The sequence below is a fragment of the Salvelinus alpinus genome, chromosome 12 (assembly GCF_045679555.1).
Source record: "Salvelinus alpinus chromosome 12, SLU_Salpinus.1, whole genome shotgun sequence".
Lineage (NCBI taxonomy): Eukaryota > Metazoa > Chordata > Actinopteri > Salmoniformes > Salmonidae > Salvelinus > Salvelinus alpinus.
Window position 1 is genome coordinate 57,817,112 of NC_092097.1, and position 27,560 is coordinate 57,844,671.

General features: G+C 47.5%; 1 protein-coding gene across 2 annotated transcripts in view; it reads right to left on the bottom strand.

Moving 5' to 3' along the window:
* slc6a11b (solute carrier family 6 member 11b) overlaps positions 1-27,560 on the bottom strand; it is a 91,191-nt gene that overhangs the window by 47,372 nt on the left and 16,259 nt on the right. For both annotated transcript variants that reach the window (XM_071336927.1, XM_071336926.1), the window contains exons 6-7: positions 21,224-21,356; positions 1,148-1,282 (exon numbers count right to left, since the gene is read on the bottom strand). In XM_071336927.1, coding sequence (XP_071193028.1) covers positions 1,148-1,282; positions 21,224-21,356 — 268 coding nt within the window. The remainder of the gene's footprint in view (positions 1-1,147; positions 1,283-21,223; positions 21,357-27,560) is intronic.

Here is a 27,560-nt window from a genome sequence, read left to right on the forward strand (position 1 = left end):
GACGGCCCAAAGGGTCAGGGGCCAGAACGGCCCATAGGGACAGGGGCCAGAACGGCCCACAGGGACAGGGGCCAGAACGGCCCATAGGGACAGGGGCCAGAACGGCCCATAGGGACAGGGGCCAGAACGGCCCACAGGGACAGGGGCCAGAACGGCCCACAGGGACAGGGGCCAGAACGGCCCATAGGGACAGGGGCCAGAACGGCCCATAGGGACAGGGGCCAGAACGGCCCATAGGGACAGGGGCCAGAACGGCCCACAGGGACAGGGGCCAGAACGGCCCACAGGGACAGGGGCCAGAACGGCCCATAGGGACAGGGGCCAGAACGGCCCATAGGGACAGGGGCCAGAACGGCCCATAGGGCCAGAACGGCCCATACGGCCAGGAGCCAGAACGGTCCATAGGGGCAGGAGCCGATCTCCTGTTTCTTTAGGGTGAGGCAGCTTGATGTAAAAGTACACCCACTGGACAAGACGCTAGCACAAAAGTAGTGCACTATAAAGGGTTCAGGGTACAAATTTAGATTCGCCCAGTTGCTGTGAGACAAACTGCTAATGGCTTAGAGAGAAGGCGACAGGGATGCCATGTTGGATCGAGCAGACCTAGGTTGACAGTTATTGAGAGAGTCACAGCAGCTGAGGGAGAAGGCGACCGGGATGCCATGTTGGATCGAGCAGACCTAGGTTGACAGTTATTGAGAGAGTCACAGCAGCTGAGGGAGAAGGCGACAGGGATGCCATGTTGGATCGAGCAGACCTAGGTTGACAGTTATTGAGAGAGTCACAGCAGCTGAGGGAGAAGGCGACAGGGATGCCATGTTGGATCGAGCAGACCTAGGTTGACAGTTATTGAGAGAGTTACAGCAGCTGAGGGAGAAGGCGACAGGGATGCCATGTTGGATCGAGCAGACCTAGGTTGACAGTTATTGAGAGAGTCACAGCAGCTGAGGGAGAAGGCGACAGGGATGCCATGTTGGATCGAGCAGACCTAGGTTGACAGTTATTGAGAGAGTCACAGCAGCTGAGGGAGAAGGCGACAGGGATGCCATGTTGGATCGAAGGTGACAGTTGCTGAGACACTAACTGCTCGTGGCTGAGAGAGAAGGGCAACCCGGGCGGCAACGTTGAATCGAACGGCGGTACCTACCTGTGGGTCTGACAGGCGGGAGATGTCAGGGTACAGGTAGAACTTGATTCCTTCCCACGCCCCCGGCAGAGTCACCCCTCGGATCAGCAGGACCAACAGCATGGCATAGGGGAAGGTAGCAGTTACGTACACCACCTATAGATGGACAGAACCACGACAACATATCATATTACATAATATATAATAGAATCTATAGGCGAAGGAAACCGTCACATACAAACATATCATACATAATACATAAATCGCATACACCACCTCGGTCGGGGGGCTAGGGTCAGTTTGATATATCTGGAGTACTTCTCCTGTCTTATCCGGTGTCCTGTGTGAATTTAAGTATGCTCTCTCTAATTCTCTCCTTCTCTCTCTCTTTCTTTCTCTCTCTCGGAGGACCTGAGCCCTAGAACCATGCGTCAGGACTACCTGGCATAATGACTCCTTGCTGTCCCCAGTCTACCTGGCCTTGCTGCTGCTCCAGTTTCAACTGTTCTGCCTGCGGCTATGGAAACCTGACCTGTTCACCGGACGTGCTAAAAAAGCCAACTGACATTTACTCCTGAGGTGCTGACTTGCTGCACCCTCGATAACTACTGTGATTATTATTATTTGACCATGCTGGTCATTTTTTAACATTTAAACATCTTGGCCATGTTCTGTTATAATCTCCACCTGGCACAGCCAGAAGAGAACTGGCCACCCCTCATAGCCTGGTTCCTCTCTAGGTTTCTTCCTAGGTTTTGGCCTGTCTAGGGAGTTTTTCCTAGCCACCGTGCTTCTACACCTGCATTGCTTGCTGTTTGGGGTTTTAGGCTGGGTTTCTGTACAGGACTTTGAGATATCATCTGATGTACGAAGGGCTATACAAATACATTTGATTTGAAATTTGATTTGACCTATAGTGAAGAGAACAACATATAATATTATTCTAGGGTTGAGGTCAATTTGAATTGGAGGCAGTCAATTCAGGAAGAATAGGTATCAGTCACATAGGAACATATCATATATAATCTATAGGTATCAGTCACGTAGGAACATATCATATATAATCTATTGGTATCAGTCACATAGGAACATATCATATATAATCTATAGGTATCAGTCACGTAGGAACATATCATATATAATCTATTGGTATCAGTCACATAGGAACATATCATATATAATCTATAGGTATCAGTCACGTAGGAACATATCATATATAATCTATAGGTATCAGTCACGTAGGAACATATCATATATAATCTATTGGTATCAGTCACATAGGAACATATCATATATAATCTATAGGTATCAGTCACATAGGAACATATCATATATAATCTATAGGTATCAGTCACATAGGAACATATCATATATAATCTATTGGTATCAGTCACGTAGGAACATATCATATATAATCTATAGGTATCAGTCACATAGGAACATATCATATATAATCTATAGGTATCAGTCACTTAGGAACATATCATATATAATCTATTGGTATCAGTCACGTAGGAACATATCATATATAGGTATAAGGAGGTATCTCTCCAGGAACAGGTTTGGAGTTAAAACCTACAGGAGAGCTTCTCTCCAGGAACAGGGTTGGAGAGCCCTGTAATAAAGTAATACTGCAAAATTCACTTTTTGTCCTGAATACAAAGTGTTATGTTTGGGGCAAATCCAACACATTACTGAGTATCACTCTCCATATTTTCAAGCATAGTGGTGGCTGCATCAGGTTATGGGTATGTTTGTAATCGTTAAGTACTGGGGAGTTTATCAGGATAAAAAATAAACGGAATGGAGCTAAGCACAGGAACAATCCTAGAGGAAAACCTGGTTCAGTCTGCTTACCACCAGATACTGGGAAATTAATTTACCTTTCAGCAGGACAATAACCTAAAACACAAGGCCAAATCTACACTGGAGTTGCTTACTAAGAAGACAGTGAATGTTCCTGAGTGGCCGAGTTACAGTGTTGACCTAAATCTACTTGAAAATAATAATGGGCAAACGTTGCACAATCCAGGTGTGGAAAGCTCTTAGAGACTTACCCAGAAAGACTCACAGCTGTAATCATTGCCAAAGGTTCTTCTACAAAGTATTAACACAGGGATGTGAATACTTATGTAAATGAGACATATCTGTATTTCATTTTCAATACATTTGCAAAAATGTCTAAAAACATGTTCTCACTTTGTAATTATGAGGTGTGTAGATGAGCGAGAGAAAATATATATTTAATCCATTTAGAATTCAAGCTGTAACACAATAACATGTGGAACAAATCAACGTGTATAAATCAAATCAAATCAAATGTATTTCTAAAGCCCTTCGTACATCAGCTGATGTCTCAAAGTGCTGTACAGAAACCCAGCCTTAAAACCCCAAACAGCAAGCAATACAGGTGTAAAATCTCTCTGAAATCTCTCTGAAGGCTCTGTATATCATACCATCTATATATTACATCATCCATAGGAGTTAGGCATAAATCCCAAATACTACCTAGATGAATCTCATCTGCATGCAGACCTGGGATGTTCTGGGTATTCAATCCCATATCTGTTGTCAATGTTGCTTCACTGGGAATTCAGTGAATAGCTGTGAATGGTCAATCAACAAGCACAAACCACCTTTTGAAGCAAGTACCCCAAGTGGACACAACAAGTTTGTTACTCCACAAAGCAAGACCGCCAGCCCGTCCATTCATACGGGCAACTGCTGTTTCTCTATACAGTCCAGTGACCTGGGTCACCTGCCGGGGGGTTGTGGGTAATTGGGTGTGCACATGCCGAGCTAGATAATTTTCCCACACTGCCTCAGCTGGGATCCCCCTCCCTTCCCCTCCTCTCCTCTCCTCCCAGACCTGCAAGAAGCTGGGTCACAGGGCTGGGGAGGGAACAGGGCCAGAGACTGCGTCACATGGCTGGGGAGGGAACAGGGCCAGAGGCTGGGTCACAGGGCTGGGGAGGGAACAGGGCCAGAGACTGGGTCACAGGACTGGGGAGGGAACAGGGCCAGAGACTGCGTCACAGGGCTGGGGAGGGAACAGGGCCAGAGGCTGGGTCACAGGGCTGTGGAGGGAACAGGGCAAAAGGCTGGGTCACAGGGCTGGGGAGGGACCAGGGCCAGATGGAGGGAACAGGGCCAGAGGCTGGGTCACAGGGCTGGGGAGGGAACAGGGCCAGAGGCTGGGTCACAGGGCTGGGGAGGGAACAGGGCCAGAGGCTGGGTCACAGGGCTGGGGAGGGAACAGGGCCAGATGCTGGGTCACAGGGCTGGGGAGGGAACAGGGCCAGATGGAGGGAACAAAGCTGGGGAGGGAACAGGGCCAGAGGCTGGGTCACAGGGCTGGGGAGGGAACAGGGCCAGAGACTGGGTCACAGGGCTGAGGAGGGAACAGGGCCAGATGCTGGGTCACAGGGCTGGGGAGGGAACAGGGCCAGAGGCTGGGTCACAGGGCTGGGGAGGGAACAGGGCCAGATGCTGAGTCACAGGCCTGGGGAGGGAACAGGGCCAGAGGCTGGGTCACAGGGCTGGGGAGGGAACAGGGCCAGATGCTGGGTCACAGGGCTGGGGAGGGAACAGGGCCAGAGGCTGGGTCACAGGGCTGGGGAGGGAACAGGGCCAGATGCTGGGTCACAGGGCTGGGGAGGGAACAGAGCAAGAGACTGGGTCACAGGGCTGGGGAGGGAACAGGGCCAGAGGCTAGGTCACAGGGCTGAGGAAATTTCAGTATCACAATTATCAGAGCACTTGCTGGCTTTGGCTAGAAAGGGCTGAGTTTTAATGAATAAACAAGTTGTGGGTGTGTCACGGCTTGGCCCCTCCCCCTCACAATTAGAACGTGCTCCATGGCGAAATACGTGTTTACTTCAAGCTGTGTATTTAAGGTATTTTACAGGCGCCTTGCAAAAGTATTCACCCCCTTGGCGTTTTTCCTATTTTGTTGCATTACAACTTTTGGATTTCATTTGATGGCCATACACAAAATAGTCCAAATTGGTGAAGTGAAATGAAAAAAATAACTTGTTTACAAAAAATTCAACAACAAAGCTGGGCTTTACGGAAGAGTGGCCAGAAAAAATGCCATTGCTTAAGAAAAAAACAAGCAATCACGTTTGGTTTTTGCCAAAAGGCATGTGGGAGACTCCTCAAACATATGGAGGAATGTACCCTGGTCAGATGAGACTACAATTTAGATTTTTGGCCATCAAGGAAAACGCTATGTCTGGAAGGCATAGTGCAACCCCAACACCCTACATCACCTACGAGAACCTACCATGTTTTTCATTGGCAGAGAAACTGGTCAGAATTGAAGCATGGTGGTGGCAGCATCATGCTGTGGGGATGTTTTCCCATCGGCAGGGACTGGGAAACTGGTCAGAATTGAAAGAATGATGGATGGCGCTAAATAAAGAAATATTCTTGACGGAAACCTGTTTCAGTCTTCCAGAGATTTGAGACTGGGACGGAGGTTCACCTTCCAGCAGGACAATGGCCCTAAGCATACTGCTAAAGCAACACTCGAGTGGTTTAAGGGGAAACATTTAAATGTCTTGGAATAAATGGCACGTTCAAGTTTTCTGTTTATTTGTCTTATTTCTTATTTGTTTCACGATAAAAAAATATGTTGCATCTTCAAAGTGTTGTGTAAATCAAATGATACAAACCCCCGAAAAATGCCAAGGGGGGTGAATACTTTCGCAAGCCACTGTATTGCCAACTCCAATTACAATGTTAATCCGTTATAGTTGTTAAATGGCTTACAGGAACAAAATAACAAAATGTAGACCTATCTTTGATAAATATTTTAACTTGAACCCAATTGCAGTCCACATTGTTCTAAGTAATTGTATGGCTTCAATAGCATTCTCCCTGATATAGGGGCTAGGCCTACTGGTATGGCTGCAATAGCATTCTCACTGATATAGGGGCTAGGGCTGTAAATGACATTATGGCTGAGCAGGGACATGCCAAATACTGTCAATAAGTAAGATTACTGATTAATATTTCCAACCATTTATCGACAGTCTTGACTCCTTCGCGATTGCATTGGGCAAAACAAGGGGTGGCTATGCTTGGTTTTTAATCAAACAAAATGAATGGAGGGAAGAAAAAACAAATATTCATTTTTTTTTATTCTTCTAAATATGATGTATAGAGGCACCGAAAGTACATTAGGCTACTCTTGTTCCATGTTCATATGGGTAGTGTGCATCACGGCTGGATAGGCTGTGTTTCCGCTGACAGAATTCATACCATAACCAACTGAGTTACCGCTAAAACCAGCTTCTGGTTGGTCTTAAATATTCCTCTTCAGCGCTGCCTAAAATTAGCCCTTTGGATCACGTTTTTAAAGACACGCCTCAAATATTTCCACCCCGCCCATCTGAGCCCAAGCGAGCTGATATAAGACAGGTAAATTGCCGAACCTGGTATTAGGGCTGGAAAATGCATGACGACGAATGCATTACGAACGCATGATGAATTACATGACGAAATTGCGTTTGACACTAGCGCCGCCTTAACGCCAGCCGAAAACAGAGCCCTCAGGATCTCGTCACGGTATCTCTGTGCATTCAAATTACCATCGATAAAATGCAATTGTGTTCATTGTCTGTAGCTTACGCCTGCCCATACCATAAGCCCACCACCACCATGGGGCACTCTGTTCACAACATTGACATCAGCAAACCGCTCCCCCATACGATGCTATACACGGTTTCCGCCATCTGCCCGGTACAGTTGAAACCGGGATTCATCCGTGAAGAGCACTTTTCTCCAGCATGCGAGTGGGCATCGATGGGGAGCGTTTTCCCACTGAAGTCAGTTTACGATGCCAACCTCTCGCCCACAAGACGCCATATACGTAGTCTGCCATTTGCCCGGTACAGTTGAACCCGGGATTCATCCGTGAAGAGCACACTTCTCCAGCGTGCCAGTGGCCATCAAAGGTGAGCATTTGCCCACTGAAGTCGGTTACGACACCAAACTGCAGTCTGGTCAAGACCCTGGTGAGGACGACGAGCACACAGATGAGCTTCCCTGAGACGGTTTCTGACAGTTTGTGCAGAAAATATTGAGTTGTGCAAACCCACAGTTTCATCAGCTGTCCAGGTGGCTGGTCTCAGACGATCCCACAAGTGAAGAAGCCGAATGTGGAGGTCCTGGGCTGGTGTGGTTACACGTGGTCTGCGGTTGTGAGGCTGGTTGGACGCATTGCCAAATTCTCTAAAGCGACTTTGGAGGTGGCTTATGGTAGAGAAATTAACAATACATTCTCTGGCAACAGCTCTGGTGGACATTCCTGCAGTCAACATGCCAATTTCACGCTCCCTCAAAACTTGAGACACCTGTGGCATTCCAAAGTGTAATTAATAGCTTCACAATGCTCAAAGGGATATTCAACATCTGCTTTTTAAATTTTTTACCCATCTACCAATAGGTGCCCTTATTTGCGAGGTATTGGAAAACATCCTTGATCTTTAAACTCTAACTGTTGTTTTTGGTCACAGGTCCAGGAATGGCTGAAGAATTGCAACATTTGTCTAGAACTAACGCTACAGATAGCAATACTGGGTGACTTGAAAAGCCATAGTCAATCAATCAATAATATAATAATTATTTTAGCAAAAATGTTTATTTTTAATTTACAATCTGTAGAAGCTATGAGAATAGGAAGGTTCAAGTTTTTTGTGAAGCATCACAGCACAGTTGAAAAATATATGGCAAATAAAAATCCGAAATGGATGATGTTGGAAGATAGATGGGAGGGGTTGAGTGGAGCTGAAGGGTGGGACTAATAACAAGATAAACAATGTAGGGCATACGGGATCTGTGAAATGTGTATAGGTGCGGAGCTTTTGTGAAATAGCACAGTTACAAGTGGAAATAAAATTGGATGGACATTAGAAATAGAGGAAGGACTAAGAACAAACAAGAGAGAACTATTGTAAAGTAGACTGTGTCTGTAAGATGGGTATAAGATGTATAAATTGAAGGTAAAAACAGAAGTGTTTATTAGTTTACTCCAATTGGGGGATCGGTGGTAGGGTTGCGGGGAATAATAATAAAGGTATATTCTTTAAAAAAGTATGTATGTCTATATACTGTATATATTTGTACACATATTTAACACCATATTATTAAACATAATCCATATACTGTATCAGTTAAAAGTTTGGACAAAAAAAATATCCTCAGTGTACAACGTAAAACACCAAATAATGCATGCAGAGCAGAATTAGGCCAATACCCGCTAATTATCAAATACAGAAAAAGAGCCGTTGAATTCTAAAATCACCTAAAAAGGAAACGATTCCCAAACCTTCCATAACAAAGCCATCACCTACAGAGAGATGAACCTGGAGAAGAGTCCCCTAAGCAAGCTGGTTCTGGGGCTCTGTTCACAAACACACCCCACAGAGCCCCAGCAACACAATTAGACCCAACCAAATCATGAGAAAACAAAAAGATAATTACGTGACATATTGGAAACAAAAAAACGGAGGGGATTTAAGGAGGGGAGAGAGAGAAAGAGACAGAGAGACAGTTAACTCCCCTCCCTATTTGTGTAGAGGACAGCTTCTGATCCAGACACTGAACATCATGTTGTCATCCATAACCCCAGCACAGCTCTGAGTATTCTATTTGTGTCTCTTTCCTCTCCTCTGTGTGTCGGAGAGGAAAGATGTGCTTTCTGCTGAGTGATTTTTCCACCACTATATTTCGTAATCCTTCAATCCCTCTTTCCCTCCATCACTCTATCCTACCATCCCTCTCTCCCTCCATCCCTCCATCCCTCCATCCCTCTCTCCCTCCATCCCTCCATCCCTCCATCCCTCCATCCCTCGAGAGAATTAGTGTCTCAATTAGGTTCTTTAGAGCAGAGTCCTGCCGTCTTGGCACAGACACACAGCATTCCTTAACCCCTTCAATGTTCCCCACCACAACGCTTGGCACACAGTCACAACTCCTCTCACCCGACTAGCTACATCAAGTCAGTGTGGTCGCCAACTTGTCATTCAGCCATGTTGAAGAGAGTTACATAACTCCTGTTAAGAGTTCTCATGTCAATCATACATGGGACTCGACGGAATCAAACGTGCTTCACTGCAGCTTATTATCTGCACCCTCCGGCCCCATAGTCAAGTTAAAAACACGATTTTCTCTGTTCATCCTGGTCTAGCGTGCAGAAGAAGGGAGTGTGAGAAAGAAAAAGCCCCCCTAGTTTTTAAATTAGTCTAATAAAATGATCACATCTCAAACCCTCTGCCATCACACCACCCACGGCAGATGACAGAACAAGTTACAGATGCATAAATATAAATATAATTTTTTTTTTTTTTAAGTGAACTTGGAGGTATGATATTTCTGCATCATCACTCATTTTTCACTCAACATTCAGGATTTTCCCACATCCACATTAATGTAGAAAACATATTATATATTATAATAAAAGTCACTCCAAAATGACACAATACAAATATTTACCATTAATTTCTATTGGGCACAAAATCATCTGAAACACAACCAGAGTCACAAGCTTGATGTATTCATTGAATATGGAACCAAATACTTCACTTTTTACTACGTTAATATACATATAAGTGAATTTGTCTCAATACTTTTGGTCCCCTAAAATGGGGGGACTGTGTACAAAAAGGGGTGTAATTTGGGTCTCTGTCCCAATACTTTTGGAGCTCACTGTACATCTAGAGAGAGAGAGAGAGAGGTGAGGAGGGGAGAGAGAGAGGATGAGGGGAGAGAGGTGACGAGGAGAGAGAGAGAGAGAGGAGAGAAAGAAACGAGAGTGAAGCTAGGAGAAGGAACTCTGCATGCCCCTCATGAACGCTCTACTTTCCTCTCAGTGAAAGCAGAAATCAATCTTGGACTGTTCCCTAAAGACCCGGCCATGAAGGAGCATTCTTTCGGCTTACTTCACGTTGGGACAAAAGACTCTTCAGGAGATATAGGCCTCCTTCGCTGCCGAGTCCCCTTTTCTCCTGTACAATGTGAGCCCATTCATTTTTCCACATCTCTCTTCATTTCTCTTTCTCTCCTCCCCTTCTCATTCTGGCTCATTGAATCTGTTCTACGTTCTTAAAGACTGCAGGGAGAATGGAAGGGACTGGGAGAGGCTCAAAGAACGGAAAGGGGGACAGGGAGAGAGAGGCACAGAGAGGGGCACAGGGAACTTGGAGAGGGGGACGGAAGGGGACAAGACACGGAGAGGGGGACAGGGAGGTTGGAGAGGGGGACAGGGAGAGAGAGGCACAGAGAGGGGACAGGGAGGATGGAGAGGGGGACAGGGAGAAAGAGGCACAGAGAGGGGACAGGGAGGATGGAGAGGGGGACAGGGAGAGAGAGGCACAGAGAGGGGGACAGGGAACTTGGAGAGGGGGACAGGGAGAGAGAGGCACAGAGAGGGGGACAGGGAGGTTGGAGAGGGGGACAGGGAGAGAGAGGCACAGAGAGGGGACAGGGAGGATGGAGAGGGGGACAGGGAGAGAGAGGCACAGAGAGGGGACAGGGAGGATGGAGAGGGGGACAGGGAGGTTGGAGAGGGGGACAGGGAGATAGAGGCACGGAGATGGGGACGGAGAGGGGGACAGGGAGAGAGAAGCACAGAGAGGGGCACAGGGAACTTGGGGAGGGGGACGGAAGGGGACAAGGCACGGAGAGGGGGACAGGGAGGTTGGAGAGGGGGACAGGGAGGTTGGAGAGGGGGACAGGGAGAAAGAGGCACAGAGAGGGGACAGGGAGGTTGGAGAGGGGGACAGCGAGAGAGAGGCACAGAGAGGGGGATAGGGAACTTGGAGAGGGGGACAGAAGGGGACAAGGCACAGAGAGGGGGACAGGGAGGTTGGAGAGGGGGACAGGGAGAGAGAGGCACAGAGAGGGGGATAGGGACCTTGGAGAGGGGGACAGAAGGGGACAAGGCACAGAGAGGGGGACAGGGAGGATGGAGAGGGGGACAGGGAGAGAGAGGCACAAAGAGGGGGACAGGGAGGATGGAGAGGGGGACAGCGAGAGAGAGGCACAGAGAGGGGGATAGGGAACTTGGAGAGGGGGACAGAAGGGGACAAGGCACAGAGAGGGGGACAGGGAGGTTGGAGAGGGGGACAGGGAGAGAGAGGCACAGAGAGGGGGATAGGGAACTTGGAGAGGGGGACAGAAGGGGACAAGGCACAGAGAGGGGGACAGGGAGAGAGAGGCACAGAGAGGGGACAGGGAGGGTGGAGAGGGGGACAGGGAGAGAGAGGCACAGAAAGGGGACAGGGAGGTTGGAAAGGGGGACAGCGAGAGAGAGGCACAGAGAGGGGGATAGGGAACTTGGAGAGGGGGACAGAAGGGGACAAGGCACAGAGAGGGGGACAGGGAGGTTGGAGAGGGGGACAGGGAGAGAGAGGCACAGAGAGGGGACAGGGAGGATGGAGAGGGGGACAGGGAGAAAGAGGCACAGAGAGGGGACAGGGAGGATGGAGAGGGGGACAGGGAGAGAGAGGCACAGAGAGGGGGACAGGGAACTTGGAGAGGGGGACAGGGAGAGAGAGGCACAGAGAGGGGGACAGGGAGGTTGGAGAGGGGGACAGGGAGAGAGAGGCACAGAGAGGGGACAGGGAGGATGGAGAGGGGGACAGGGAGAGAGAGGCACAGAGATGGGGACGGAGAGGGGGACGGAGAAGGGGGACAAAGCATGGAGAGGGGGACAGGGAAAGAGAGGCATGGAGAGGGGACAGGGAGGTTGGAGAGAGGGACAGGGAGAGAGGGGCATGGAGAGGGGGGCAGGGAGGTGGGAACGGGGGACAGGGAGAGAGAGGCACAGAGATGGGGATAGGGAACTTAGAGAGGGGGACAGAAGGGGACAAGGCACAGAGAGGGGGACAGGGAGGTTGGAGAGGGGGACAGGGAGAGAGAGGCACAGAGAGGTTGATTATACACAGAAACTGTGACTGAGTTTGTCAGAAAGTGTATAGGTGATGTTGTTCCCACTGTGACTATTAAAACCTACCCAAACAAGGAAAACCGTGGATAGATGGCAGCATTCGCGCAAAACTGAAAGCGCAAACCACCGCCTTTAACCATGGCAAGATGACTGGGAATATGGCCGAATACAAACAGTGTAGTTATTCCCTCCGTAAGGCAATCAAACAGCCAAAACATCAATACAGAGACAAAATGAAGTCGCAATTCAACGGCTCAGACATGAAATGTATGTGGCAAGGGTCTACAGACAATCACGGACTACAGGGAAAACCAGCCACGTCGCGGACACCGACGTCTTGCTCCCGGACAAGCTAAACACCTTCTTCGCCCGCTTTGAGGATAACACAGTGGCCAACTCCTAAGGACTGTGGGCTCTCAATCTCCCTGGCAGACGTGAGTAAGACATTGAAGTGTGTTAATCAGCGCAAGGCTGCTGGCCCAGACAGCATCCCAAGCCGCGTCCTCAGACCAGCTGGCTGGCCTGATTAGCAACAATGACGAGACAGCCTACATGGAGGAGGTGAGGGCCCTGGCGCCTCTGCCTCAATGTCAACAAAATGAAGGAGCTGATCGTGGACTTCAGAAAAAAGCAGAGGGAGCACCCCACTATCCACATAGACGGGACGCAGTGGAGAAGGTGGAAAGATTCAAGTTCCTCGGCGCACACATCACTGACAATCTGAAATGGACATCACTGACAATCTGAAATAGCACCTATTCAACCGCAGGAGGCTGAAGAAATTCAGCTTGGCCCCTAGGACCCTCACAATCTTTTACAGATGTACAATTGAGAGCATCCTGTCGGGTTGTATCACCGTCTGGTACGATAACTGCACCGCCCACAACCGCAGGGCTCTCCAGAGGGTGGTGCGGTCTGCACAACACATCACCGGGGGCAAACTACCTGCCCTCCAGGACACTTACAATACCCGATGTCACAGGAAGGTAAAAAGATCATCAAGGACAACAACCACCCGAGCCACTGCCTGTTCACCCAGCTATCATCCAGAAGGTGAGGTCAGAACAGGTGCATCAAAGCTGCCTTTGGGAGCCCCGTTTACCTCCTCTGGAACGCTTGAATGGAGAGCCGAGCACCTGTCGGGAATTCCTAGCTCAGTGTGCCCTGGTCTTTGAGCTTCGTGTCCTCTTGTCCTTTAAAGAAATTAGGCTCACCGGTAGGAGCAAGTACTCTGGTGGGCCATATGGAGAACGTTCCTGCTCCCCCTGCTCACACCCTTTTTCATGCTATTCTGCTGTGGGGAGACCAGTCCAAATCTCTCGGGGTTCTCATTGACTCTGGGGCTGATGAGAGCTTTTGGACGCTACCCTGATGTTCCTGCTCATCAAGTCCCCTCTGATTCCTGTGGTATTGGGATGCTCCAACGACACAATCCTCTCATTAACTGGTCTACTGGTGCCATCATGGGCTGGAGCCCATTCTGCCACGCCCATTGCCTGAAGTTAGCACAACCTTCCCCGGGACGTTTCCTGGGGGCTCGGAAGGTGCTCCGGACCTCTCCGCCATTCCCGCGGAGTACCAGGACCTCTGGGAGGGTTTCACCACGGGGCAGGGGTTTCCAGTACCTTGTTGACTGGAAGGGTTATGGTCCGGAGGAGAGGTGCTGGGTCCCCGCTAGGGACATCCTGGACCCAGCCCTCATCGCCGACTTCCACCGCCGGCACCCCGGTCAACCAGGTATGCGCCCAGGTAGGACGCCATGTGGCGCCCCTAGAAGGGGGGGGGGGGGGTACTGTCACACCCTGATCTGTTTCACCTGTCTTTGTGATTGACTCCTCCCCCCTCCAGGTGTCACCCATCTTCCCCATTATCCCCTGTGTGTTTATACATGTGTTCTCTGTTTGTCTGTTGATAGTTCATCTTGTTTGTCAAGCCAAACAGCGTTTTTGTGTCAGCTCCTGCTTTTCCCCATTCTCTCTTTTCTCGTCCTCCTGGTTTTTGGCCCTTGCCTGTCCTGACCCTGTACCCACCCACCTGACCACTCTGCCTGCCCCTGAGCCTGCCTGCTGTCCTGTACCTTTGCCCCACCTCTGGATTACCGACCTCTGCCTGACCTGAGCCTGAGCCTGCCGTCCTGTAACTTTGCCCCACCTCTGGATTACTGACCTCTGCCTGACCTGACCCTAAGCCTGCCGTCCTGTACCTTTGCCCCTGTTGCTGTAATAAACATTCTTACTTTGACATGGTCTGCATCTGGGTCTTAATTGATACTTGATACGAACACTAAGTCACTTTAGTAATGTTTACATATTGCTTTACTCATTTCATTTGTATATACTGTATTCTATTCTACTGTATTTTAGTCAATGCCAATCCGGCATTGCTCAATCTAATATTTATATATTTCTTTATTCCATTCTTTTACTTTTAGATGTGTGTATTGTTGTGAATTATTAGATATTACTGCACTGTTGGAACACAAGCATTTCACTCCACCCGCAATAATATCTGCAAAATGTGTATATGTGAGCAATACAATTTGATTTGATTTGGAGAGGGGTTTTTGCTTGCCTGAGGTAGAGTATCTCATGATAAGCTGTAGACCACACTATCTACCTAGAGAGCTTTTATCTGTATTTTTCACCACTGTCTATATACCACCACAGACCGATGCTGGCACTAAAACCGCACTCAATGAGCCGTATTCCGCCATAAGCAAACAGGAAAACGCTCATCCAGAGGCGGCGCTCCTATTGGCCGGGGACTTTAATGCAGGGAAACATAAATCAGTTAAGCCTAATTTCTACCAGCATGTTAAATATGCAACCAGAGGGTAAAAAAAATTCTAGACCACCTTTACTCCACACACAGAGACACGTACAAAGCTCTCCCTTTGACCATAATTCTATCCTCCTGATTCCCGCTAACAAGCAAAAAATTTAAGCAGGACGCACCAGTGACTTGGTCTATAAAAACGTGGTCAGATGAAGCAGATGCTAAACTACAGGACTGTTTTGCTAGCACAGACTGGAAAATGTTTGGGATTCTTCCGATGGCATTGAGGAGTACACCACATCAGTCATTGGCTTGAATAATAAGTGCATCGATGACGTCGTCCCCCCAGTGACTGTACGTACATACCCCAACCAGAAGCCATGGATTACAGGCAACATTCGCACTAAGCTAAAGCGTAAAGCTGCCGCTTTCAAGGAGCGGGACTCTAATCCGGAAGCGTATAAGATATCCCACTATGCCCTCAGACGAATCATCAAACAGGCAAAGCGTCAATACAGGAATAAGATTGAGTCGTACTACACCGGCTCAGATACTCGTCGGATGTGCCAGGGCTTGCAAACTATTACAGACTACAAAGGGAAGCACAGCCGGGAGCTGCCCAGTGACACGAGCCTACAAGACGAGCTAAATCACTTCTATGCTCGCTTCAAGGCAAGTAACACTGAAACATGCATGAGAGCATCAGCTGTTCCGGACGACTGTGTGATCACGCTCTCCGCAGCCGATGTAAGTAAAACCTTTAACCAGGTCAACATTCACAAGGCCGCAGGGCCAGACAGATTACCAGGATGTGTACTCTGAGCATGCGCTGACCAACTCGCAAGTGTCTTCACTGACATTTTCAACCTCTCCCTGTCCGAGTCTGTAATACCAACATGTTTCAAGCAGACCACCATAGTCCCTGTGCCCAAGAACACTAAGGTAACCTGCCTAAATGACTACCGACCCGTAGCACTCACGTCTGTAGCCATTCAGTGCTTTGAAAGGCTGGTCATGGCTCAAATCAACACCACTTTCCCAGAAACCCTAGACCCACTCCAATTTGCATACCGCCCAAACAGATCCACAGATGATGCAATCTCTATTGCACTCCACACTGCCCTTTCACACCTGGACAGAATTAACACCTATGTGAGAAAGCTATTTATTGACTACAGCTCAGCATTCAACACAATAGTGCCCACAAAGCTCATCACTGAGCTAAGGACCCTGGGACTAAACACCTCCCTCTGCAACTGGATTCTGGACTTCCTGACGGGCCTCCGCCAGGTGGTAAGGGTAGGTAACAAAACATCTGCCACGCTGATCCTCAACACGGGGGCCCCTCAGGGGTGCGTGCTCAGTCCCCTCCTGTACTCCCTGTTCAGTCATGACTGCACGGCCAGGCACGACTCCAACACCATCATTAAGTTTGCCGACACAACAGACACAACACCGACAACAATGAGACAGCCTATATTTTACTGCTGCTCTTTAATTACTTGTTACTTTTATTTCTTATTCTTATCCGTATTTTCTTATCCGTATTTCCTGACGGGCTCGTAAGTAAGCATTTCACTATAAGGTCTACCTGTTGTATTTGACAAATAAAATTTGATTTGATTTGAGAGAGGCTGGAGTTCTCTGGCTGGATGTTGGCAGTGGCTAGGAGAGGGGCCAGTATAAGGAGAAGAGGTGCATTCTGGGTAGAGGACAGAGTTAAGAGGAAATAGCCCCCTTGCTGTTATTAACACAGGAAGAAGAATATACAGAGCTTTCTCGGTAACAGGTTTTACGCAAATCATTGCCACCCCCAACCTCTCCCCCCCCACACACACACACACAGACACATTTCCATTTCACACAACAGGTAAGATATTGCGGTGATATTGTCACCATGAGTGAAGTCTAATACTGAGATCCATGTTCAAAGAGTTGAAGAACCTTCCATGTAACTCAATTCAATACCGTATCCAGGAAGTATCGAGGAAGCTCTGCTTCGTAGCTCGATCGCAAAACCTTCCTTGTAACTCAATTCAATACCGTATCCAGGAAGTATCGAGGAAGCTTCGTAGCTCGATCGCAGAACCTTCCATGTAACTCAATTCAATACCGTATCCAGGAAGTATCGAGGAAGCTCTGCTTCGTAGCTCGATCGCAGAATCTTCCATGTAACTCAATTCAATACCGTATCCAGGAAGTATCGAGGAAGCTCTGCTTCGTAGCTCGATCGCAGAACCTTCCATGTAACTCAATTCAATACCGTATCCAGGAAGTATCGAGGAAGCTCTGCTTCATAGCTCGATCGCAGAACCTTCCATGTAACTCAATTCAATACCGTATCCAGGAAGTATCGAGGAAGCTCTGCTTCAGAGCTCGATCGCAGAACCTTCCATGTAACTCAATTCAATACCGTATCCAGGAAGTATCGAGGAAGCTCTGCTTCATAGCTCGATCGCAGAACCTTCCATGTAACTCAATTCAATACCGTATCCAGGAAGTATCGAGGAAGCTCTGCTTCAGAGCTCGATCGCAGAACCTTCCATGTAACTCAATTCAATACCGTATCCAGGAAGTATCGAGGAAGCTCTGCTTCAGAGCTCGATCGCAGAACCTTCCATGTAACTCAATTCAATACCGTATCCAGGAAGTATCGAGGAAGCTCTGCTTCGTAGCTCGATCGCAGAACCTTCCATGTAACTCAATTCAATACCGTATCCAGGAAGTATCGAGGAAGCTCTGCTTCGTAGCTCGATCGCAGAACTTTCCATGTAACTCAATTCAATACCGTATCCAGGAAGTATCGAGGAAGCTCTGCTTCAGAGCTCGATCGCAGAACCTTCCATGTAACTCAATTCAATACCGTATCCAGGAAGTATCGAGGAAGCTCTGCTTCGTAGCTCGATCGCAGAACCTTCCATGTAACTCAATTCAATACCGTATCCAGGAAGTATCGAGGAAGCTCTGCTTCGTAGCTCGATAGCAGAACCTTCCATGTAACTCAATTCAATACCGTATCCAGGAAGTATCGAGGAAGCCCTGCTTCAGAGCTCGATCGCAGAACCTTCCATGTAACTCAATTCAATACCGTATCCAGGAAGTATCGAGGAAGCTCTGCTTCGTAGCTCGATCGCAGAATCTTCCATGTAACTCAATTCAATACCGTTTCCAGGAAGTATCGAGGAAGCTCTGCTTCAGAGCTCGATCGCAGATACTTCCATGTAACTCAATTCAATACCGTATCCAGGAAGTATCGAGGAAGCTCTGCTTCAGAGCTCGATCGCAGAACCTTCTATGTAACTCAATTCAATACCGTATCCAGGAAGTATCGAGGAAGCTCTGCTTCGTAGCTCGATCGCAGAATCTTCCATGTAACTCAATTCAATACCGTATCCAGGAAGTATCGAGGAAGCTCTGCTTCGTAGCTCGATCGCAGAACCTTCCATGTAACTCAATTCAATACCGTATCCAGGAAGTATCGAGGAAGCTCTGCTTCAGAGCTCGATCGCAGAACCTTCCATGTAACTCAATTCAATACCGTATCCAGGAAGTATCGAGGAAGCTCTGCTTCGTAGCTCGATCTCAGAATCTACCATGTAACTCAATTCAATACCATATCCAGGAAGTATCGAGGAAGCTCTGCTTCAGAGCTCGATCGCAGAACCTTCCATGTAACTCAATTCAATACCGTATCCAGGAAGTATCGAGGAAGCTCTGCTTCGTAGCTCGATCGCAGAATCTTCCATGTAACTCATTTCAATACCGTATCCAGGAAGTATCGAGGAAGCTCTGCTTCAGAGCTCGATCGCAGAACCTTCCATGTAACTCAATTCAATACCGTATCCAGGAAGTATCGAGGAAGCTCTGCTTCGTAGCTCGATCGCAGAATCTTCCATGTAACTCATTTCAATACCGTATCCAGGAAGTATCGAGGAAGCTCTGCTTCGTAGCTCGATCGCAGAACCTTCCATGTAACTCAATTCAATACCGTATCCAGGAAGTATCGAGGAAGCTCTGCTTCGTAGCTCGATCGCAGAACCTTCCATGTAACTCAATTCAATACCGTATCCAGGAAGTATCGAGGAAGCTCTGCTTCGTAGCTCGATCGCAGAACCTTCCATGTAACTCAATTCAATACCGTATCCAGGAAGTATCGAGGAAGCTCTGCTTCGTAGCTCGATCACAGAACCTTCCATGTAACTCAATTCAATACCGTATCCAGGAAGTATCGAGGAAGCTCTGCTTCAGAGCTCGATCGCAGAACCTTCCATGTAACTCAATTCAATACCGTATCCAGGAAATATCGAGGAAGCTCTGCTTCAGAGCTCGATCGCAGAACCTTCCATGTAACTCAATTCAATACCGTATCCAGGAAGTATCGAGGAAGCTCTGCTTCGTAGCTCGATAGCAGAACCTTCCATGTAACTCAATTCAATACCGTATCCAGGAAGTATCGAGGAAGCTCTGCTTCAGAGCTCGATCGCAGAACCTTCCATGTAACTCAATTCAATACCGTATCCAGGAAGTATCGAGGAAGCTCTGCTTCGTAGCTCGATCGCAGAATCTTCCATGTAACTCAATTCAATACCGTATCCAGGAAGTATCGAGGAAGCTCTGCTTCAGAGCTCGATCGCAGAACCTTCCATGTAACTCAATTCAATACCGTATCCAGGAAGTATCGAGGAAGCTCTGCTTCGTAGCTCGATCGCAGAACCTTCCATGTAACTCAATTCAATACCGTATCCAGGAAGTATCGAGGAAGCTCTGCTTCGTAGCTCGATCACAGAACCTTCCATGTAACTCAATTCAATACCGTATCCAGGAAGTATCGAGGAAGCTCTGCTTCGTAGCTCGATCGCAGAATCTTCCATGTAACTCAATTCAATACCGTATCCAGGAAGTATCGAGGAAGCTCTGCTTCAGAGCTCGATCGCAGAACCTTCCATGTAACTCATTTCAATACCGTATCCAGGAAGTATCGAGGAAGCTCTGCTTCGTAGCTCGATAGCAGAACCTTCCATGTAACTCAATTCAATACCGTATCCAGGAAGTATCGAGGAAGCTCTGCTTCAGAGCTCGATCGCAGAACCTTCCATGTAACTCAATTCAATACCGTATCCAGGAAGTATCGAGGAAGCTCTGCTTCAGAGCTCGATCGCAGAACCTTCCATGTAACTCAATTCAATACCGTATCCAGGAAGTATCGAGGAAGCTCTGCTTCGTAGCTCGATCGCAGAACCTTCCATGTAACTCAATTCAATACCGTATCCAGGAAGTATCGAGGAAGCTCTGCTTCAGAGCTCGATCGCAGAACCTTCCATGTAACTCAATTCAATACCGTATCCAGGAAGTATCGAGGAAGCTCTGCTTCAGAGCTCGATCGCAGAACCTTCCATGTAACTCAATTCAATACCGTATCCAGGAAGTATCGAGGAAGCTCTGCTTCGTAGCTCGATAGCAGAACCTTCCATGTAACTCAATTCAATACCGTATCCAGGAAGTATCGAGGAAGCTCTGCTTCAGAGCTCGATCGCAGAACCTTCCATGTAACTCAATTCAATACCGTATCCAGGAAGTATCGAGGAAGCTGTGCTTCGTAGCTCGATCGCAGAATCTTCCATGTAACTCAATTCAATACCGTATCCAGGAAGTATCGAGGAAGCTCTGCTTCAGAGCTCGATCGCAGAACCTTCCATGTAACTCAATTCAATACCGTATCCATGAAGTATCGAGGAAGCTCAGCTTCAGAGCTCGATCGCAGAACCTTCCATGTAACTCAATTCAATACCGTATCCAGGAAGTATCGAGGAAGCTCTGCTTCAGAGCTCGATCGCAGAACCTTCCATGTAACTCAATTCAATACCGTATCCAGGAAGTATCGAGGAAGCTCTGCTTCGTAGCTCGATCGCAGAACCTTCCATGTAACTCAATTCAATACCGTATCCAGGAAGTATCGAGGAAGCTCTGCTTCAGAGCTCGATCGCAGAACCTTCCATGTAACTCATTTCAATACCGTATCCAGGAAGTATCGAGGAAGCTCTGCTTCGTAGCTCGATAGCAGAACCTTCCATGTAACTCAATTCAATACCGTATCCAGGAAGTATCGAGGAAGCTCTGCTTCAGAGCTCGATCGCAGAACCTTCCATGTAACTCAATTCAATACCGTATCCAGGAAGTATCGAGGAAGCTCTGCTTCAGAGCTCGATCGCAGAACCTTCCATGTAACTCAATTCAATACCGTATCCAGGAAGTATCGAGGAAGCTCTGCTTCAGAGCTCGATCGACATCTAAAGGCAATGTTCCGCAATACGGATTGACTCCAGCCTTATGTGTTAAATGTTAAAGCTAATAAATAAATAAAAATGTACCTTTCCGGTGGATTTGGGCCCTTTCCATATGCAGAAGTAGCAGATGACCCAAGCCAGAGCCAGACACAGAGCCAGCTCCCAGCGTAGCTTCCCGACGTGTTCAATCCCACTGGAGATCTTGAGGACACGACGTCTGTTTGAGCAACAAACAAAAAAAAAAACATCAGGAAAGACACACAATTAATAAAATATCTCTATAAAAGGTATCTTTAATGTTGTTTAACATTAGACATGACATCCTAAACCGTGGTTGGGATCAATTGCATTTCAATGATGATTGCACCCCCAACACTGCCCAAGACATACTGACATATCATGACATATTTCATGTGCGTTATCAATTAGGTGATTAAGTGATTGAGTGTCTGTGTCTACAGTGAGAGAGAGAGAGAGGCCCGTAGAGATTTGGGTCCAACCCTGGTCATTGATCATCTATGTGTTCCCCCACCCAGAGCCCATACCCAGAGAACCCAGTACCCAGATAACCCAGGGAGCCCAGGACCATTTACCCTGGGAACCCAGGGCCCAGTACCCAGGGAACCCAGGGCCCAGTACCCAGAGAACCCAGGGCCCAGTACCCAGGGCCCAGTACCCAGGGAACCCAGGGCCCAGTACCCAGAGAACCCAGGGCCCAGTACCCAGGGAACCCAGGGCCCAGTACCCAGAGAACCCAAGGCCCAGTACCCAGAGAACCCATGGCCCAGTACCCAGGGAACCCAGGGCCCAGTACCCAGGGAGCCCAGTACCCAGGGAACCCAGGGAGCCCAGTACCCAGAGAACCCAGGGCCCAGTACCCAGGGTACCCAGGGCCCAGTACCCAGAGAACCCAGGGCCCAGTACCCAGACAACCCAGGGCCCAGTACCCAGACAACCCAGGGCCCAGTACCCAGAGAACACAGAGAACTCATGGCCCAGTACCCAGAGAACCCAGCGCCCAGTATCCAGAGAACCCAGGGTCCAGTACCCAGAGAACCCATGGCCAAGGGCAGAACACTGTTTAAACCAGTCTCGTTCTTTCAGTACTCTGGAGTTGGAGTGGCAGCTAATAAGTCTTCCAGTACTGCTGGGGTCCTGACTGGAGTCCTGACTGGGGTCCTGACTGGACTGGGGTCCTGACTGGGGTCCTGACTGGGGTCCTGACTGGACTGGGGTCCTGACTGGACTGGGGTCCTGCCTGGGGTCCTGACTGGGGTCCTGACTGGAGTCCTGACTGGGGTCCTGACTGGACTGGGGTCCTGACTGGAGTCCTGACTGGGGTCCTGACTGGGGTCCTGACTGGACTGGGGTATTGACTGGACTGGGGTCCTGACTGGGGTCCTGACTGGACTGGGGTCCTGACTGGGGTCCTGCCTGAACAAGAATCAAATGCCAGACCTGGCTCTAGCCTGGTCCCAGATCTGTTAAAGTGCTGTTTGGCATGACAATGACCTTAACAGTTGAACTAGGCCCACACTGGTCCCAGATCTGTTAAAGTGCTGTTTGGCATGACAATGACCTTAACAGTTGAACTAGAGCCATACTGGTCCCAGATCTGTTAAAGTGCTGTTTGGCATAACAATGACCTTAACAGTTGAACTAGGCCCACACTGGTCCCAGATCTGTTAAAGTGCTGTTTGGCATGACAATGACCTTAACAGTTGAACTAGAGCCATACTGGTCCCAGATCTGTTAAAGTGCTGTTTGGCATAACAATGACCTTAATAGTTGAACTAGGCCCACACTGGTCCCAGATCTGTTTAAAGTGCTGTTTGGCATGACTGGTCCCAGATCAGTTTGTGATCTATAGCCGAGATGTCCTGCATGTCAATGACCATAAGCGTTGGCAAGATATCACATGCAGATTCAGGACCAGTCTGGCCCTGGTTCCAGTCTTAAGGTTTGGGACCAGGCCAGAAAGACATCCACAGAGAATACCAAGTGACTTCACTGTATTTCAATATGGCTGCCATGGAGTCCATGAACGGACAATGCTGACCTCACAAAACTAGCAACACTTTCGGAAATGTAACACCACGATACTGTAAGTAGCATGAAACTAGTATACTGTAAAATGTGACATGACGATACTGTAAGTAGCATGAAACTAGTATACTGTAAAATGTGACATGACGATACTGTAAGTAGCATGAAACTAGTATACTGTAAAATGTGACATGACGATACTGTAATTAGCATGAAACTAGTATACTGTAAAATTTGACATGATGATACTGTAAGTAGCATGAAACTAGTATACTGTAAAATGTGACATGACGATACTGTAATTGGCATGAAACTAGTATACTGTAAAATTTGACATGACGACACTGTAAGTAGCATGAAACTAGTATACTGTAAAATGTGACATGACGATACTGTAAGTAGCATGAAACTAGTATACTGTAAAATGTGACATGACGATACTGTAAGTAGCATGAAACTAGTATACTGTAAAATTTGACATGACGACACTGTAAGTAGCATGAAACTAGTGTACTGTAAAATGTGACATGACGATACTGTAAGTAGCATGAAACTAGTATACTGTAAAATGTGACATGACGATACTGTAAGTAGCATGAAACTAGTATACTGTAAAATGTGACATGACGATACTGTAATTAGCATGAAACTAGTATACTGTAAAATATGACATGACGATACTGTAATTGGCATGAAACTAGTATACTGTAAAATTTGACATGACGATACTGTAAGTAGCATGAAACTAGTATACTGTAAAATGTGACATGACGATACTGTAAGTAGCATGAAACTAGTATACTGTAAAATATGGTATCTTGATATTGTAAATAAAATGAAACTATTATGGCTAACCTCTGAATAGGCTAACCATAGGATAGGCTAACCTCTGAATAGGCTAACCATAGGATAGTCTAACCTCTGAATAGGCTAACCATAGGATAGGCTAACCTCTGAATAGGCTAACTACAGGATAGTCTAACCTCTGAATAGGCTAACCATAGGATAGGCTAACCTCTGAATAGGCTAACCAAAGGATAGGCTAACCTCTGAATAGGCTAACCATAGGATAGTCTAACCTCTGAATAGGCTAACCATAGGATAGGCTAACCTCTGAATAGGCTAACTACAGGATAGTCTAACCTCTGAATAGGCTAACCATAGGATAGGCTAACCTCTGAATAGGCTAACCAAAGGATAGGCTAACCTCTGAATAGGCTAACCATAGGATAGACTAACCTCTGAATAGGCTAACCATAGGATAGGCTAACCTCTGAATAGGCTAACCATAGGATAGTCTAACCTCTGAATAGGCTAACCATAGGATAGGCTAACCTCTGAATAGGCTAACCATAGGATAGGCTAACCTCTGAATAGGCTAACCATAGGATAGGCTAACCTCTGAATAGGCTAACCATAGGATAGGCTAACCTCTGAATAGGCTAACCATAGGATAGGCTAACCTCTGAATAGGCTAACCATAGGATAGGCTAACCTCTGAATAGGCTAACCATAGGATAGGCTAACCTCTGAATAGGCTAACTACAGGATAGGCTAACCTCTGAATAGGCTAACCATAGGATAGGCTAACCTCTGAATAGGCTAACCATAGGATAGTCTAACCTCTGAATAGGCTAACCATAGGATAGGCTAACCTCTGAATAGGCTAACTACAGGATAGTCTAACCTCTGAATAGGCTAACCATAGGATAGGCTAACCTCTGAATAGGCTAACCATAGGATAGGCTAACCTCTGAATAGGCTAACCATAGGATAGGCTAACCTCTGAATAGGCTAACCATAGGATAGGCTAACCTCTGAATAGGCTAACCAAAGGATAGGCTAACCTCTGAATAGGCTAACTACAGGATAGTCTAACCTCTGAATAGGCTAACTACAGGATAGGCTAACCTCTGAATAGGCTAACCAAAGGATAGGCTAACCTCTGAATAGGCTAACTACAGGATAGTCTAACCTCTGAATAGGCTAACCATAGGATAGGCTAACCTCTGAATAGGCTAACTACAGGATAGGCTAACCTCTGAATAGGCTAACCAAAGGATAGGCTAACCTCTGAATAGGCTAACCATAGGATAGGCTAACCTCTGAATAGGCTAACCATAGGATAGGCTAACCTCTGAATAGGCTAACTACAGGATAGGCTAACCTCTGAATAGGCTAACCATAGGATAGGCTAACCTCTGAATAGGCTAACTACAGGATAGGCTAACCTCTGAATAGGCTAACCAAAGGATAGGCTAACCTCTGAATAGGCTAACCATAGGATAGGCTAACCTCTGAATAGGCTAACCATAGGATAGGCTAACCTCTGAATAGGCTAACTACAGGATAGGCTAACCTCTGAATAGGCTAACCATAGGATAGGCTAACCTCTGAATAGGCTAACTACAGGATAGGCTAACCTCTGAATAGGCTAACCATAGGATAGGCTAACCTCTGAATAGGCTAACTACAGGATAGGCTAACCTCTGAATAGGCTAACTACAGGATAGGCTAACCTCTGAATAGGCTAACTACAGGATAGGCTAACCTCTGAATGAATACGCCAGGTAACCAAACAGGGTTTTGCTACGGTACGTTGACTCAACCTGCTCCTAGAGAGTAGATGACTATGAGCGTTCGCTAGTTGTTTGGCATCGCTCCTATAGTCGGGTCAACGATTGTCCAGGTTCAGAGAGATATCATATAGTAGCATTTCATATCCTTAATCAAATCAAATCAAATGTATTTATATAGCCCTTCGTACATCAGCTGATGTCACAAAGTGCTGTACAGAAACCCAGCCTAAAACTCCAAACAGCAAGCAATGCAGGTGTAGAAGCACGGTGGCTAGGAAAAACTCCCTAGAAAGGCCAAAACCTAGGAAGAAACCTAGAGAGGAACCAGGCTACGTGTGTCCCAAAACGCACCCTATTCCCTATATAAATGCACCACTTTTGATCAAGGCCCTATGGGTAGTGCACTATATAGGAAATAGTGTGACATTTGGGGTAGAGCCTCACAGTAATACAGTAGCCTTGCCATCTCCTCTATGGCCGCCTGCCCTTTGGCAGCCAGACAGGAATCCTGTTCCCAACAACACAACATGCTGACACGAGCAGATTTGTCCCCCCATCATAACATCTCCGACTGTGTAGGAGCTCCACTGACGCTGGTAGACAGTGAGCAATTTAAAATGACTGACAAAATTATTGGGGGAAATGGTTAAGTATGTCAATTGTAGGCTATGGGACATTGTTGTCAGTGCTCTTGGATTGCACACTGAGTTTCCCCTCTGTTTTACCGGAATACTGTAGCCAAACCAACAGTACGCTGTCTACATATACGCTAATGTACTGAGCCCAGGATTGGGGTCAATTCCATTTCAATTCCAGTCAATTCAAAAAGTAAACCAAATTCCAAATGTTGCTAATTGAAAAGCATTGAAAATAATTGGAATTTGAAATTCATTGTACTTCCTGAATTGACTGGAATTTAAATGGAATTGACTTTAAATCTGCTGGAGTCACAGTCACAGTAGGCTGGCTACACTTACAGTAGCCACAGGGATACAGCTAGCTAGGTTACAATGGAGCCCGCTTCACCTGGAATAGCTAACGAACGTTTCCAGTGTTGTAGAAGCTGTGTTTACTACGCTCTTATGCGGGACAATATTGACATTCCGGAGTTCCAATGTTCCAGGTTCGGCGCAGATTGAGGAATAGCTGGTGCCTGATCTACCCGTGTTTTCATCTCTGGGACTGCCTGTGTCTGGGACGGCTGTGCTGACTCCGAACTCCAGCAGCGGCTTCGAGTTCGGCTCCTTATCCCTCTCTCTGGATTTGATGGGGAACCGCCTGCCCTGGGTTCCCTGGGTACTGGGCCCTGGGTTCTCTGGATACTGGGCCCTGGGTTCCCTGGGTACTGGGCCCTGGGCCCTGGGTACTGGGCCCTGGGTTCTCTGGGTACTGGGCCCTGGGTTCCCTGGGTACTGGGCCCTGGGTTCCCAGGGTAAATAGTCCTGGGCTCCCTGGGTACTGGACCTATCGCCAGGAGCAGCAGGCCTACGCTATCCTGGCCAGTGAAAGGTTCAACAAATTGTGTGAGGGGTAGGAATGGGCAGATTTTTCCATCCCCCATCTCCAGCAGTTGTATTGGACAGTTCAACGGTGAGAAATGTCTCAGTCCCTGGAACTAAAACGTTATGCTATCCAGGAGCACGAGGACATCAATAAGCTGCTCCCAAACATTTTAAACCAGCATCAGGAAATTGAGTCTATCATAGTTCATGTGGGATTCAAGGACATCATGAAGGACAGCTCAGAACAGCTGAAGATGGAGTTTACAGAACTGATTGGTTCTCTGCTTGACACCA